Source organism: Rutilus rutilus (genome assembly GCF_951802725.1).
Source record: "Rutilus rutilus genome assembly, chromosome: 15".
Classification (NCBI taxonomy): domain Eukaryota; kingdom Metazoa; phylum Chordata; class Actinopteri; order Cypriniformes; family Leuciscidae; genus Rutilus; species Rutilus rutilus.
The window spans coordinates 19,701,294-19,719,332 of NC_140220.1; the positions used below are offsets into that span (position 1 = coordinate 19,701,294).

At 35.1% G+C, this 18,039-nt stretch overlaps 2 protein-coding genes across 2 annotated transcripts in view; one reads left to right on the plus strand and one right to left on the minus strand.

Moving 5' to 3' along the window:
* The window catches only part of LOC311305386 (exostosin-1), a 361,957-nt gene that overhangs the window by 331,196 nt on the left and 12,722 nt on the right, over positions 1–18,039 (minus strand). The window lies entirely within an intron of this gene.
* On the plus strand, positions 1,080–8,362 carry LOC311305521 (uncharacterized protein). Its single transcript, XM_084433293.1, has 8 exons — positions 1,080–1,502; positions 1,600–1,647; positions 2,683–2,843; positions 3,056–3,152; positions 3,417–3,770; positions 4,323–4,464; positions 4,612–4,736; positions 5,505–8,362. The coding sequence occupies exons 1-8, from the start codon at positions 1,389–1,391 to the stop codon at positions 5,832–5,834; spliced, it is 1,371 nt and encodes a 456-aa protein (XP_084289419.1). The 5' UTR covers positions 1,080–1,388; the 3' UTR covers positions 5,835–8,362.

Below are 18,039 nucleotides of genomic sequence, written 5' to 3' on the forward strand. Positions count from 1 at the left end.
GCCTTGAGGCAGCAACCGCATCTGATAGTTAACGTTAGTGCTTCACAAATGATTTTTATTTCTCCTCATATAACTTACTTTGGTAGGTTTGTCCCTCACTTTCTAGAGAGAACTCATTTTTAACGAGCTTTGTTTTTCTTTGTTTGATTTGTTGCAAATGGCATGATGTCTGATAAAACGCTGCAGCTGCGCAGCTCGTTAACGAGTTTGATAAAGTGGTAGCTAACGCTACCACTTTCATTGCTATCTGTCGCCTCTCTTTCATTAAACAACAGAATGTATTGATGTTTTGTTAAATGCCCTTAAATAATAACATGATTTATCAAGGTAACGGTAAAAATTTGATTGACTTCGACAATCGAGGCGCCATCTCAAAAAGGATGTGTTAATTTGACTATTTTAACACAGTTTGCGCATTTCGTGTACGTAATTGACACAAATTGTGTAATAATAACACACTGGTGTGTATAAAATTAGCAGGAACAACAAATTGTTGAGTTAAAAGTAACACAAAATGTGTTGTTTTCAACGTCCTTTTAAGAGAAGAGCCAATCCCGGGGGTGCTCATGGTCTCGCGCACCCCCGGGATTGGCACTTCTCTTAAAAGATAAAAAAATAAATAAATTGAGAGTACATTGTATTATACAAGACAAACAGATTCAGAATTCGGAACCGCGTACTAGCACACTACTTTTAATTTTTATTTTTTTTAACCATAATATATGGCAGAAATAGTAAAAGTAGTATGAAGTAACGTACCAAATTTAAAATGGACGACTGGTTTTCGGAGATTAAAAGATTGCTTTAGGTTTATCTCGGAAGTTTATTATGCTTGCTTGATGTTTTCGTAAATAAATAGATAGGCTAGTTCATTCTAACACTGCTTGTTAACTCTTTTACATTATGAATGTGAATACTATGCTTAATCAGTACATAACAGATTGGTGTTTTTGTATGCCTTTTTGCAGCTTCAAATGGAGGACACTCCGAAAACATTAGTAGCTGTACTACTTGATGAAAAGGAGATATGCAAAAAATTGCAGCATCTCAAGAGTGCAGCAGAAATAATTGATGCTTCCAAATGTCTCCTCCCCTGTGCTGCTGAGTACCACCGAATTTTAAAATTTAGCGCTGATTTTAATGAATTTATTGACACCGACCTAACTGAGAAAGTGGAAGCCTTGGACAAGTTTCAAGTTTTGTTTAAGTCGATTAAGAGAAGTGGATCACATGCATTGGTATGTAATTTCCCTTTTCAGTAACATAACTTATAATAAGTGACCTGTGTGTCATGCACTATTCAGACCAGAAACGGACAACTTTATAAATTAAACTTATCCATTGATAAAATGATGACTTTAACCTTTTTGTGCATAACATAAGAGTAAATGCAGTTTAATTTTATTTCAAATCTTTATTATTGTACTTCTCCTTGTTACATGTTGTCCTTTGAGGATGAAAGATTGAATGTAGATGCAGCCAGTCCAAGTCATCAACAGAATGTATGTTCATGGAGGACTTGCGTATACATAATTACAAGTAATATACTTGAACATATTTTAACTGCCTTTTTCTTTTTTTTTCTTTTTTTTTTTGAAGGTTGCACCAAAGAACACACATGAAGCTGGTCCAAGTAGTCAACAGACGGTTTGTATAATTGAGTGCTGAAATAACAGCACTCTTTTCATTATTTGTATCACTCTGTTTGAATTTGTTTGCCCATTCCACGGAAACTAAGTCTGTACACTTGTACAGTACATATGTACGTTTTGCCAGATGTTGACTGTCTTTATTAAAGGGTTAGTTCACCCAAAAATGAAAATTATGTCATTAATGACTCACCCTCATGTCGTTCCAAGCCCGTAAGACCTCCGTTCATCTTCGGAACACAGTTTAAGATATTTTAGATTTAGTCCGAGAGCTTTCTGTTCCTCCATTAAAGTCAATGGACGTGTCACTGTTCACGTCCAGAAAGGCAATACAGACATCATCAAAGTAGTCCATGTGACATCAGTGGCTCAATCTTAAGTTTATCAAGAGTCGAGAATACTTTTTGTGCGCAAAAACAAACAAAAATAACGACTTTATCTCACTATTCATTTCCTTCTCTCTGGGCCTCGTAGTGTTTTTGCGCAGTGTTGCACGTCATCACGCATCACACATGACCAGCGTCGGCCAATAGTGAGCCTACGTGGTGACGTGCAACACAGACACGCTGCGCAAAAACACTACGAGGCCCAGAGAGAAGGAAATGAATAGTGGAATAAAGTCGTTATTTTTGTTTGTTTTTGCGCACAAAAAGTATTCTCGACTCTTGATAAACTTAAGATTGAGCCACTGATGTCACATGGACTACTTTGATGATGTCTGTATTGCCTTTCTGGACGTGAACAGTGACACGTCCATTGACTTTAATGGAGGAACAGAAAGCTCTCGGACTAAATCTAAAATATCTTAAACTGTGTTCCGAAGATGAACGGAGGTCTTACGGGCTTGGAACGACATGAGGGTGAGTCATTAATGACATAATTTTCATTTTTGGGTGAACTAACCCTTTAATGAGTGAATCATTCATCAGTTCATTCAAAACTGCTGATTCATTCAGGAGCAAGTGAGTGACTTTGAGTAACTGAATCACTAACTCATCTAATAAGAACTACTTTGTGCTTTTTATATTTCCAGCATCAACGTAATATAATTGATGTAGACGCATTGCGAGCACTAATTGAAAGCAAAGGTCTGAGTATATATAAGGATTATGAAGCTTCAGGAATGCTTTCAGAGACATCAAGAAAGCTCCTTGTGAAGATAGGAGTCAGTGCGCTGGTGGAACAAAGTGGATTGTAAGTTTACAGTTGAGAAATTAACTAAAACAACTGTGAATGCTATAACGTATAAAGATGTTGAATACTTTGAAAACACACTGATTACTTCTAATAGTTTGAACATAATTGGGGAAAACTGACTGAATTTGGTTCCTGTATTTTATTTTAATGTATTATGTATGAGTTGAATTGGGTCATTTTTCCATGTTATGTCTTTATTTTGCTTATAGTTACCCTTGTACCGAAGAGAAACGGATGTTGGCAGAAAGTGTGGTAACACTGTTTCCTTCTCTGAAGATCAAGATGGGAGAAGAGAATGAAGGATTTGTAAGTTGCACTTATTAAAACACACAAAGCCCAATTTAAATAAATGCAAATTGGAATAGTAAGTATGTGTAGTATGTTAATTAGTTAACAGGTTACAAATCAATTGAAAATTTAGTGACTGTAATTTTTTTTTTTTTTTATATATATTTTTTTATAAATATTACAGTTACAATAACACAAAGTACATCCACTCTGCTGGTTTGCTCGTCAGACATCATGGGTTCTTGTAAAAGTTACAATTGTTATCCTCCCCCTTTCATCCAGGAACATTTCTATGACCCAGTATCCCACAGTGGATTTATTGAGATGCGACTTCGGAATCTACGGAGGAAACTTCATGATGATCAGCGTCGCTACCAGCGCAAACGTAGTCGAATCAGTGATTCCTCTGGAGTGTCTATCACTTTGGAAATAACTGCTGAAGGGGAGGAGGAGGAGTCCTCTCGGGAGTGGACGACTGTGATCAAAAGGATGAAACCATCTCCAGAAAACCTCAATACCATCAAAACTGGCATGGAGAAAACATACAGTAATCGCAGGTTATGGGTCGCAAACAAGTCCCCAACAGTGAAAGAGATTTTTGAACAATATCCTCGATTTGTAGACATGCCATACTTGGTAAGGACTTGTGTTTTGCATGGCTTTTCCTTATAGCTAGGTATGAATAGACTTGTTAGCAAAGGGACATGGCTGGTAGATATTAATTCCATGAATTTAAAAGGTTTTTTTTACTTTGTTAGTGCACAATACTAGTCTTATGGTGAAAAATGAATTATGCAATTTATATATTTATAAAAAAAAGTTTGTATTTGTTAATCTTTAGTCATAATCTGGAATTTTGCTTTCCCTCTGGAATGCTGTTCCTTCTCTTACAATATCCTTTAAAAATCTTTTAACCACTCCCCTCCAATCATCAGTCTGCTGCAAGCTAGAGATTAAGTTGCACTAAAATCAAGCCCCACCACTTGATTTTCTTCATTCAGTTTAATTGAAATAATAATACTGCTGTATATATATAATATATGTACTGTTATTCATAACCTGGAATGGCCCACAATGCCTCTCTGAAGTTAAGATTGCATAAACTTGACTCGAAAAGACTCCATATTTTGTGAACATACTGAGGAAACACAGTAGTGTTGTAATTGTGTATTCTATCCTGTGTTGTAGCTTGACACTGAGTTTGGAAAAATGTTTCCTGGGAAAGCTGACCTCTTTCTTCGAAAATGGGAAGGAAATATTGTTCCAAAATTGCAAAAGGTGTCCACAGAGAAAAATCCTCTGGTCATGCCAACTGATAATGAGAGTGAAGGTAGGCTACTTTGCTCGTTCTGTCAAAATGTTGTTTTTCTTTCAGTGGACAGTAGTTTTAGTAGTTCAAAGAGTTTAAAGTTAAGTCAGCCATTATACCAGCCATGAAAAATGTCATTATATTTTGTGTTTTTCTATCATACTACAGATTCATGTTACAGAGCTCTTCAAATTCTTATTACATTGCTTCCCCCTACTGCGTCAGGAAGGAGCAAAGGGTGGGCCAAATGCAGTACAAAGTCAGCCCTTGCTTATCTCTTGGACATTAAGCCGGTAAGCAACTTAATTGTCCTTTTATGTTAGCTTTATTTTTTTTTTTGTCAGTTTTCTGTACAAGCACTTTGTGATGTTATTAAATTATATGACTCTGATTTGCATAAAATTATATTGTTTTAATTTTGTTTTGTTGTTAGGTATGCATGATATTAGATTTTTGCAGATATTTTTAAACTCATTTTGGCCAAGTGTCTTAAGGTTATTTGTGTATTTTCATTTTATTTATTACCGAATGGGCATTAAGGACCCAGGGGAGGCTGTTTTTGCTTCTCACGGTAGTGACTGTTTACTCTATCATGCTGGATGTTTCATTCTGTATGTACATTCTCAAATTAAATGCAGTGATCCAAAACTATGGAGGTAAAATCAGTAGCTTAACTCGAGAGGTTGAAAATCTGAATGTGAGAAGAGAACTTGTCATTTTAACATTCGTATTTGTAAGTTGAAATTTACACACAGCTCTGATGTGAAAAGCTGAATCTTTCAATTTTCACACACAAACAATGATCAAAACATCTGTGTTTTGAATTGAAAGTTGTATATTAAATCACAAATGTGTAAAATGACATACTTGACATTTACTTACATACGACATTTACTTTTGCACTTTACTTCAGTTTCGCTGCACAATGTCAAGTCGGCACTTACAACCTCTCAGATCTGGCAGTACAAGTTCAAATCCTAGCGCTCTGACTTTTGCTACTCCTTTTGCGGTATTCCTGTTGCAAAAAATGGAATTTATAAAATGTACTTTTATTTTTACAGGCTGGAACCAGCATCTCCAGCCTCCTGGATAATTCCCAGACAATGGTGGAAAGCCATCAACCCCACATTGTCTGCTTGGGAGCCCCAAGTTCTACAGCGCAATACATCATTGTGGCCGAGAATGACAAAGTCACCATTCCACTTGAGGATAACAGTCTGACGTGTGCCATCGACAAGCTGTTTAAAATGTATTGGGTTTGCAATGTAGAATATCCTGTCCAACTCGCATCTGTCTTCAATTTCTTTGAAAATGTGTATGACATTCCTTTCTCTGGTGGGAAGAGATCTAAAGTTGTGGAGCTTATTTCAAAGCTTCAAGCACTTTCCTAAATTCTACCGCCATGTACATATGTCCGAAGTGCAAAAAATCAACTTCAAAAGACATCCGGAAACTTTTAAGTCATCTTAGGCATGTCCATGCACTTTCTGATGGACAGGATTATACAATTGTTTGTAGTCAAAACAACTGTCAACGAACATACCATAACTTCAATTCTTATGCTAAACATCTAAATAGAGACCATGCTCAAGCTGCAAACCCAGTACATCTAGAACAAGACTCTGACACTAGCATGAGTGAGAACTTCTCTGCTGCATCTTGCTCTGCTGCTGTTGATGTTCTAGAGACTAATTTTGATGGCTCCAGTAACTGCAGCACTTCTGACTACCAAAGCTGTGCAGCAGCATTTGTTGCAAAAATGTACTCCTCTTCAAATTGTACCCTGACCGATGTGCAAAGAAGCATCACATGCACAAAAGAACTACTCTGTGAAACCCTGGACTGTTTGCAAGAGAGAACCACATCTCTGCTTAATCGTTACTCTGTACCCAATGATGAATTGCAGACCTTGATGAAAGATTTTGAAAGAGGACGAAATATGTTTGAGGAAGTTGATACCCCCTACAAAATGACCAAGTATTTTGCTGAAAACCACTCTTTTATCAAGCCAACAGAAATCTTCCTTGGAAACAGAGGTGACACTGCAAGAAAGCATGGTAAATTAACTCAAGTGTTAATAGCAGATACATGTCAGTACATCTCTATTATTGATACCCTGAAGTTTCTTTTTGACAATGAACAAATGCAAAAGCTCTTTGTGGATTCAACCGAAATTGATGGTAAATTGCGTGACTACTGTGATGGCTCACATTTTAAAAATCACAAATTGTACAGTAGATTTCCTCAAGCTTTACAAATGCAACTTTATTTTGATGATTTTGAAACAACAAATCCTTTAGGCTCTAAAACCAAAGTTCACAAAATGGGAGCAGTTTATTTTTGTTTGAGGAATTTACCTGCTAGATTTAACTCGTCTCTTGAAAACATCCACTTATGTTTGCTTTTTAATTCCATTGACAAAGAAGTTTATGGTTTCAACAAAATATTTGAGCCATTGTTGGATGATATTAAATTTCTTGAAACCAGAGGGCTAGAAGTTCAGATAAATGGCCAAAGTTCAGTGTTATTTGGCACAATATGCTTATTTACTGCTGATAATCTGGCCTGCCATTCACTTGGAGGGTATTTGGAGAGTTTTGCAGCCAACAAATTCTGTCATTTGTGTCTAATTGACAAACATGAGATGCAGGGTATATTTGATGACGATTGTTTGGAGTTGCGCAATGAAGTTAATTACAATGAACATGTCATGCTTAAAAATCCTAGTTTAACAGGCATAAAAGCAGACTCTTGCCTAAACTCTCTAGAGTACTTTCATATTACTGATAATGTCTGTGTTGACATTATGCATGACATTTTAGAGGGTGTGGCTCCACTCGAGATCAAACTAATGTTACAACATTTCATCTATGAGCAAAAACTTTTCACTTTAGATCAGTTGAATGACCGAATGATTAGCTTTGACTATGGTGTGACAAACGAGAAAAACAAGCCTAGTGCCATTCATAATTTAAGAACATCAGAGAACCCCATTAAGCAAAATGCCAGTCAAATGTGGTGTCTCATCCTTTTTTTGCCTTTCCTGATTGGAAATTTTATAAGTGAAGGTGATAGTCACTGGAAATTGTTCCTTCTCCTTAAAGAAATTTGTAGTATCACCTTTGCACCAGTTGTCACCAAAGGATTAGCTGTATTTTTAAAGCAGCTAGTTATTGATCACCATAATTTGTTTAAGACTCTATATCCAAACAAATCACTAATACCAAAGCATCATTTTATGACTCATTACTGGCGAATGATGCTTAAATTTGGCCCACTCTCTAAATTTTGGTGCATGAGATTTGAGGGAAAGCATGGTCCTCTAAAAAGACAAGCACAAGTTGTATGTAATTTTGTAAATATAAGTAAGACATTAGCCTACAAGAGTCAGGTTCAGACTATGTTTCATTGGAAACTGGGAAGTCCATTAACAGAAAAAATTACTGTCCCAAATGTTTTTCCAGTCATGGTTGGATCTTTGGAAAAAAGTGTTCTGTTTGTTGAAAACATGAGAGACTTTGGCTATGAACTTGACGCATGTAGCACTGTTCATGTTTCTCACTCTGTTGGTGTATTCGGTCAGACTTTTCAGACTGGTTGTGTACTTGCTTTAAACTGTGACTTAAGAGAAGAGCGTCTCTTTGGTGAAGTTTTACACATAGTTCCAGAATGTGAAAAACAAATTGTTTTAGTTTTTCTTAGAGTTCTATCACAAATGTACTTTCACCCACACTTGTATGCGTATGCAGTCCAAAGAACAAATGAGTACAAAGTGATTAATTTGAGCAATGCTGCTGATGTAAAACCTCTTCACATGATTTCCTACAAAGAAAACCTTTTTGTAAATCCAAGATATAAAATTGTTTAAAAATGTCTTTATGAAATTCAAATGACATGTGAATGTTGACGTTGTGAAAATGTAGCAGTTAAGTTTTAATAAATAAAAAAAAATTTAAAAATACTTTTTTGTTTTGCGTTCTTTTTAACTGGTCACAAATAGCACATCTATGACACATATTGTGTGATTTAGTACACATTAGTGTGTTAAATATTTTAACACACTCCCTGTGTTAAGAACAATAACACACTGGTTGAGTTAAAAGTAACACAAAATGTGTTGTCCTTAACTAGACACACAGGTGTGTTAAGATATAACACAGGTTGTGTTGTTTTTAACACATCTGTTTTAAGAGTGTACATGAAAGGTCATTTTCAAAAATCCATAATAGGGGCCCTTTAAAGGTCGTAATCATTATCATCTTATACCCCAATCCATCTCATTTTTGTGATCCATGGATGAAAATAAAAATACACAGCCAAATAATTTGTAGAAACATGTAAATGACGATCAACTTTATGTTGATTTTTAGGGATCAACAATTCCTTTAATTGTATTGCTTTTATTACTTTTTTAATAAAATGAAGTGTGTGGAATAAAAATGTATTTCATTCATTATAGCCAAAGGTCTGAACGTTCCCTGTCAGCTGGGTATGACTTTCTTTCTTTTCTGGATCACAAGATTTTGAAAAACTTTGGACATTGAACAACATTGGAGACAACTGACTTTTATTGTATGAGAAAAAAAGAAAAGTGTGAGTGAATGATGTCAGAATTTTCATTTTTGTGTGATTTTTTTTTTTTTATTGAAACTGACATACACAATGATATAGGGCATTGTGTATGTCAGTTTCAATAAAAAAAAAATTAACATATCTTCAATATTATTGGCTCCTTCATATTAAATTGCTTGTTTTTCTTTACTATTTGTTGCTGTGGGAAAAAGCATCTGCTATATGAATACATATACATTTTATTTTATTTTTATTACTCAATGTTATTAGGTTGTCAACAATACTGACAGACACTCAGATTATGATCATGGGGAGTAAAAAAAAGTCTGTTCTAGTTTCAAAGGTGCTTGGGTGTGTGACAAATAAAAAGTGGGACCATTTGTGGATCACGCTGTTCTGAGCGACACTTCCGCACAAACCTCTGTTGAACAAGCCACCCTGCGATCGCATTTCAAAGCACAAGCTGTGTAAGAAAGAGAGAGAGAAAGACTGATTTTAATTGCTTGTAAAAAGGGATTAAGAGCTGAGGAAGCTTTCGTGTATGAGACGGTGTGAGACAATGCTCTGTGATTGCAGCGTTGCTTTGCCTTCCACAGCTGGCCTTTATTTTCACTGCTGAAATTTAGAGTGCCTCTACACATTGCTCACCATCTGTTATATCACACACAGACCCACACACACACATTTACACTACATGAGCAAGCAGTACATTCTGTCATCATATTCTTTCTGGGCATAATGACCTACTGTAATAGTTTGAGTGCAGATACAGTTAAAGTCCAGTTCCCATCAGTAGACCTGTCCTCAGGCCTGTGGAATCTCATATCTGAAACTTGATTTACTCCTTCAGCAAAGCCAAGCCACTGGAGATCGAGCTCGACTTGACAATTACTTGACCTGTTTCATATTCTTTTCACAATAAACTTTCACCTTTTACCATATTTGGAATAAATATGCAATATTTCTGCATATGCTGGGTAAAATTAACAAAAACTAAAACTACTGAAACATTTTTGTTAATTAAAATAAAGCTGAATAAAATAAATATTAGATGGAAAATGAATTCCAGTTAGATATCAATCGAACAACTCTCATTTTTGTTACTTAATTTGTTTTTCTTATTTTAAAACTGAAATGAAAATAAACTAAAGACAATTTTTTATTTAAAAGGTAAAAACTAATAAAAATGACAAAAACACATTACAAATGACTAAAAATGTAACTAAAATTAAAATAAAAACAAAGTATAAAATAAAAGCTAATTCAAAATATCAATACAAAATATAATATTATATAAATCATGCTAAAATAACTGCAAGGAATCCTGAAAACAAAAATATGAAGCAGCACAACTGTTTACAACATTGATAATAATAATAAAAATGTTTCATGAGCAGCAAATCATCATAATAGAACGATTTCTGAAGGATCATGTGAGTAATGATGCTGAAAATTAAGCTTTGATCACAGGAATAAATTACATTTAAAAATATATTAAAATAGAAAACTGTTTTATTATAATATAAATAAGTAATATAATTTTTTATATTATATTAGTATTTTATATAATATAATATAGTTTTTGATTAAATAAATGCAGTCTTTTGAGAGCATACAGGGGAATTCTTCCAAAAACATTTTTAACATATATAGCCAATTTAAAAAAATCGTACGCATTATTTGTACTTTCAGGTATCTTTGATACCTGATTTTGATATGACTCTAATGGCCTAAACCCCGGATGCCATTTGTGTCTATCAATGCCCCTGAGTGACAGCTAAATCCATGCAAAGATGCATGTATCGTGTGCTAAGCAACTACGTGATCAATGTATCAGTTGTGTGTGTGTCCTCGTGACTCCAAAATAAAGCTTGTAACATCAGGGAGCATCACACAGCACTCAGACTCTTATCTCCTGGTGTAGCATTCCAACACACAGCTATATTTAACTCCCAATCTTAACTACAGTGCTGATCAATTTCCTCCAGTCTACCCGGCTCTTTGAGCGCCAGTGCGGGATGGATTGAAGTCTGCTCTAATGCCCATGACAGCAGGTTTCAAATTGCAGAGCACAGAGAGTGAGGGAGCAAGAGATCTCCGATTATACAGCAAGTGTTCTGAAATACTTCCTCTAATTCCTGTATCAGTTTTATGCCGTGGCCCTTTGACCGTGTTTCTTCAAGTGAGAAAACAACATGAGAGTCCGAAACAATTGTGGTTGACGATGAAATTGGAAAAAGCTCTTATGGTTATTAGTGGGACACTTTATCTGTGTTGTGACAGACAGTATGAGCAGGATGTGGACCATCATAGAAAAATTAATAGAAGTCCTGTCTTTCAGTTTAAAGAGCCAATCACTTTTCTGATACCACCTCTAGAATGAATGCGCTATACTATATATACAGGCCAAGATGGCCGCTGAGTGAACCGACTGGAAGGGATTTTGCTGTAGAGTTCAAGTCGCAAAGATGCAGGTAACTAGAAAACACTGACAGGGACAAACTATCACTTACAACATCTCAGTTACAATGAACTGATAGAAGAGAGTTTGGGTCACCAGAAAAGAATCACTTACTTTGTAGAAGACAGCAATGGACTTTCAGACACCAGACATGTCAATCTTTCTCTCTTTCTGTTCTCAAATCAACTGAACAATGTGTGTGTGTGTGTGTGTGGTTTAGGTAAACCCTACATTATGGGCAGGGCTTGACATTAACACCTAAAAACCTGCCAAATGCGGGTGGATTTCAGCAGTGGCGTGTAACGCAGTCACTCCTACTAGCCACTTTGGCGGGTCGAATTTTATATATAATATAAACGTAGTCTTTTAAAAATGCATCTGAATGAATAAACTAAGTGCAATGTTGTGTTATCAAAAAAATTCGATTTTTCGATACATATTGATACTGAAATATCTGAAACGCTTCCAATACAAATTTTCTGCAGAACAGATCCTCACCCGCCTCTCCTCACTCACTTGTTTCATTTGCTTTGGATGAATTTTGTTGTTGTTAAAATGCTTGGAATTGCGCATATTGCACATAATTGTACTTATTCCCACAGATTTTGTGCTCACACCCAAAGTTCACAAACATAAAGCTGCCTCTCAATACTAAATTGAGTTATTTTCGCTGCTTATTGCACTTAAACAATCAAATATACACATAATAATGTCAAAATGCCAGTCTTGGAGATTATTCACGTAAACACAGTCAGTTATGTTTTAAGTGATACGTAAACAATTGAGAAAGAAAACACACAAACAACGGATCCACGCTTTAGGTCTCAAAGTGACAGCAGCCTAATATACCTGTTGCCAAATTATGAGATAATATATGAAAAATATATATATGGCAGTTTTGCCCCATGGTATTGATGTCAAAATTGTGGCCAGTGAAAATGCTGAGTGTCTAGTAACTTTAGAAAACCACTAGCCACAGTGGCTGGTGAGCAAAAAAGCCAGTGTTAATGGCAATATCCAAAATATATGCTCTTGTGGGACATTTTTTGGTCCCCATGAGGAAAACAGCTTATAAATCATAGTAAGTTATTTTTTTGGTAACAGATTTTTGTAGTAACACGTTACTACATGTACTTACTCCAGTGATAACAGTAAATTATGCATAATAAAAAGTAACTAACTTTAACTCTATAGTAAGTACATGTAGTTAATTAATTTTACTCAGTACTTGTTTGAGTAGTACAATGAAACTATGTCACTTTAAACTAAAGTTAAACTCTTTTTTTTTAAATGTAAAAATGCATAAAGGTTTTCTGTGATGGGTAGGTTTAGGGGTAGGGTTAGATATAGGAGATATAATATAAAGTTAATACAGTATAAAAATCATTATGTCTAAGGAAAATCCCAATAAAAAATGAAAACACAACATTAACGTACGTGCGTGTGCGTGTGTGTGTAATGTGTCTGTGTAACTAAACTGAAACACAATGCTGACAGAAGGAACATTAGCATCCAATGCTTCTCCCATCTTCCAGCATTGCAGTGTGCCAAAAATGTAAATAATTAAAAAGTCATTAAAATCCATTAAGCCTTACTTCAATACAATCTCATTACAACCCTAAAAATAACTGTCCATTTTAAACGCGTGCGACAGTGTTTTATTAACCTTAGTATTACATATAAATGCACCAAACGTTCAAAATACACACACAGATAGTTCCACTTAATGTTTATGTTCTATAGTTAAATGTACACTATGTAACTTTCGGCCCTCTAGCAGTTAAAACACAAAACTGCAAGCATTTTGCGGATGAACATTGTTTTGGTTGTGCTTCGGCTCCGCATGATTGCGCGGATGAATATGGTTATTATACTGCTCATAAAACATTCACTACAAGGCTTAAGAGATTTAACCAGTTTAGATGGAAAGGATCTCAAGCTGACTAGCTGAAGATGTTACTGTAGTTTTACCCATTATGCTTACTTGAAAATAAATTCCAGCACAGCATTATAACAACCATAATGAAATTACCCTTCACAATAGATAATGCTTACAATCAACTCTGTTAGAGAGATGCATAATGGTAATTTATTTGTTCAATTAAACACCTTACTCGCCTGTTGAGAAATAAAAACGCCATCTCTGCGTCGCTTTAACAACTTTTCTCACCTTCTTCAAAAAGCCCAGCCAATGTTGATTCTTGTTTTATAACGAGACGGTTGGGGGCTTCATGCTTACTTTTTTTTTTTTTTAAATCATGTTTCCATACTAGTCACGTGGTACGAATTCATAGGAAATCTTCATGAAATCTGGCTGATTATACTTCATATTGCACTGTTAACTATAGACTACTGTTTACTTTTGTGAATGAGCTGAATTTATACAAGAAAAAGGGAGCCATACACATGTAAATAAAATAAAAATATATAATAAAATGCCAACTTTTACATACTGTAGCAGGCAGGTATATTGATTTATCAAGCTTTTTCACTAACTGCAGCCTTTAATGATGAGTTTGGGGCAGTGATGCAGTTATACGGTTTCTGATTAAATTATTTTTGGAGAGGAATAAATTTATAATAAGAACAGATCGATAACCACGTCATGGTAAATAACAGCTGAGATGATTTAATGAATGCAGCACTAATGGTGATTGGTTCAGATTTCTGGGTGAAGGCACATTGACATTCCTGTAAATCAAGTTGTGGTTAAATAAATGCCAGCACTCAAAAACGGCATGGGAAAGACTGAGGGATATTTATGAAAATTATTTTTTGCACTAAATGCTTACTGAGCTGAATGTGGGTACGTTCTATATTACATTTTCATAGTAGGGGGTTATGAGAAATAAATCTATTTAGACACGGTTATGAATTTTTTGTAATCCTTAAAGGGGACCAAAAATCAAATTGCTCTGTGGGGCTTCAGTTACACACTGCACATTTGGAGAAAATCCCGGGGTCAATGCCAGTCTGTTTGCAAAATAACTGCTCATGAATGTACATATCGCTCCAAAATATATATTTCACATAATTTTCTTACCAATTATTGGGTCCAATTATTAAGTCACAAAATCCATTTCTAAATCTCTTGGGGAAAAGTTTGTTCATCAGGACCCAAAGAGAAAATAAATAAGATTTATTTTATTTTATTTTTTGCAGAGTGAGTTTGTCAGCATTAATATAATAAAATATATAAAATAAATCAAATGTTCTTATTTGAGTGTATACAACATATGGGGGTATATGTTTGGATTCAGCAAGGAAATCCATAGTATGAGCAGATAAATACTGTGGTTCATTGTGAACTCAAGTATTCTGTTTATGTCACAGTATCTATAAATTCCACACTTAATATAGTCACATTCCACTGAAACACATAAAACATATTTTGTGGCTGTGTGAGTTTTTGGTGTGTGTGTGTGTGTGTGTGTGTGTGTGTGCTGTTTAGATGACAGAAACAACGCTTGTTAAGGCTTGTCACGTTTTCTCAAGAATAATGTGAGGAAATATTTCCGACACAGCAGAAGACACGAAAATAGTCACACACTGAAAATATGAGCAATTAATTGCAAATGTACTAACCTTTCTCCAAAGAGCTGTTATTTATTAGGGTGTTGTTGTGATTCTATGTATAAGCCAAATTTTATAAGCAATGTTTTATAATACACTATTTACATCTTAATTTATTTCCACATGGATTTTCACTGATGTTTTCACTTTTTCTTGTAGTTCTGCTCAACTTTTTGTTTAAATGTGTTTCCTTGCATTATATAAAACTTTATACACAGTTATGTGGGTATAAAATGTAATTTGCATTCAAGTTAAGCTGCAGTCCGTAACTTTTTTGGGTTAAAAGTCATCCAAAATACATTTTTGAGCAAGTACATAACCAGCCAGTGTTCAAAACTATCTGCTTGCCTTAGCTCGATTCAAAACGGCAAGCTTGTAATAATGTTTTCAATTCCAGTGGTACTGGTGGATTTCCGTGGGAAATTTGAGCATGTCTTTGTGTCATTACGTCACATCTGTACACATAAAGAAGGAGTCTCAGCTAGTAGGCTATATTGCGTGTGAGGATGTTGGAGGTGGAGATTTATAGCCTTTTCTCACAGCATTTGATATAAACAATTTGATGGCGGATCCAGAAAGGTTCAAACGACAATCACCAGTGACAACTGGAGATTCACCCATTGTAAAATGCAAAAGACTTCGGAGTGCCTACAGAAAAAAAGAGACTGCAACCGGGCCCATGCGAAAACAAGGATAAATATCGGAAGGGCTTTTGAAAGTTGGCATGAAATCCGTGTTTTGAAGGGGTTCAAAACGGACGCAGAGATGGCTTTTTTTCTGCTGGACAGGTAAGAACCAGGTCTAAGGAACATTAATTTGTTGGTATGACAATTAGAAATTAGACTGCACAGAAATGGAAACTGAACTACAGGTAGCCCTAATACACATTAAATGTAGTCACGCAATGCTGATGTTGTTAACATTAACAATTTGAGAACAAAGTATAATTTGCACGGTTTGACGTGATATGATAAGCGATCGATAGATTTAATCAGCGCGATTTACCGCAATGCTTTTTTCCCCTTAGTTGGTCAGAACAGAAGTGGATGTTACTTACTTGTTCAGATTACATTTTCCAGTGAAAATTCTTATGTTGGTCATACTTCCAAAAAGTAGAATTTGTGATTCTGAATGACAGTATCCACACCGGCGCGGTGACTGACAGCCGCACATTCTCCTCAAAACATTGGATTCATCCGCGCTGTGCCACCTATTTGAAAATCTGGAATCTGAGGGTGCAAAAAAATCAAAACAGTGAGAAAATCACCTTTAAAATTGTCCATTTATGTTCGCGATTGTGCTGCATTCACTTACAAAAATAAACGTTTTATATATTTACGGTAGGAAAATTAAACAATATCTTCATGGAACATGATCTTTACTTAATATCCTAATGATTTTTGCCATAAAAGAAAAATCAATAATTTTGACCCATACAATGTAGTGTTGGCTATTGCCACAAATATACCCGTGCGACATGTGACTGGTTTTGTAATCCAGGGTCACATATAACATTATCAGTATTTTTCAAATTCTTGTTTTATTCTTTATGCATTCAGTTTTAATCTCATAATAATTGTGGAATTACATAGTTTATTTGTACTTTTACTCATTTAAGCATTTGTTTTATGAATATTGACCTTTAAAAGTAAAAAGGAATTAGAAAAAGTTTTTAAAAAGATTAAAAAAAGAATAGTGACTTGTAACAGCTTCTAAAATTCACAAATAAAAACCTAAAATATTGATAAAAGTTAATGCTTTTTTATCCTCCTCTCTAAAGAAACCACTGAAGGCTAAACTTTCATCTTTTAATATTATTTAATATTATGTATCTGTATTATTATTCTTTATTTGTATTCATAATCAGTTGTATTATCTTATGAAGTTTAAAATGCATGAGTTAGACTACAGATTGCATGGACACGTGTTTAAGGATCATATTTTAGACACAGGAAGAGGAGCTGGGAGAGTTATATATTTTGCTTAGAGGTATGTGTGCAATGCAACGTTCACTGAGCAGAGATGTTTCAATGATGATGATACATTAAATGTGTACAATTGGCATGTTCTTTACAAGGAAAGGAACGTTTTCTTCAACTGATACAAATGTACCACTAATGTATACACAGATGGATTGTGGATTGTACCATGTGTAAGCATGAGGTATACGTTCCATTTTTAAACATAAGCAACATGTTTTTCTACCTTACAAGGAAGTTGAAAGTCACTCAGTGGTGTATATAAGCTCAATATTACGGTACTACGGCAGAGAAACATCGGGAACACATAGACCTGGCACGAATACAACATCTTCTCAAGTTTCTCTCCTATGCTGACGAAAGATTTTTCTTGGCAAGATAACTGGTGTCTGGTTCCGATAAAAATAATAATGGGGAAAAAGGCTTAATTCCAAGTTTACACCACTCATCAAGTCTGCAATGGCTCTATTGCTGTTTTAATATTCTGACAGACAGACAAAAAAAAAAAAAAAGGCCAGAGGCCAGCCATCCAAACATATTGATCTTTCATTTTTACAAGCTTTACCACATTCTCTGCTAGTGAATCTCCACATGTCTTCCTTGAGGGTTGAAACCTGTTAGAAATACTTTTTCAAAAAATGTAAATAAGTGCCTGACTCATCAGCTGTCTGGTAGTGTGAAGAATGGCTGAAACTGCAGGTTTGTTCAATTTTGGACAGGTGAATGAATTTGAATTGACACAGCTGAGCAGAGTAAAATTTTATTAATGGTGATGTCACTTTTCATATACTATACGGAAAAAAGGATTGACCTCCACAGGATCAGACAAGAAGACAAGTTCATTTAAAAGAGTGCTACTTCACATACTCTCTGTATCAGTAAAAAACAAAGCGTTTAATTCTGTAGCGGAGGTAGAGATGCAGATTGTTCCGACACTCACTTGTATGTGTGTATGTCATCCTTATGGTTCTCCCCCAATGTCTATGGCTATGCTTTTTTGGTCCTGATGTG

Bases quoted from the DNA above. Each gene is read 5' to 3' on its own strand.
- LOC311305521 (XM_084433293.1), top strand. From the start codon at position 1,389: ATGCAGTTTAATTTTATTTCAAATCTTTATTATTGTACTTCTCCTTGT. The intron at 3,771-4,322 runs GTAAGGACTTGT...CCTGTGTTGTAG, and splicing joins TTGTAGACATGCCATACTTG to CTTGACACTGAGTTTGGAAA. The intron at 4,737-5,504 runs GTAAGCAACTTA...TTATTTTTACAG, and splicing joins ATCTCTTGGACATTAAGCCG to GCTGGAACCAGCATCTCCAG.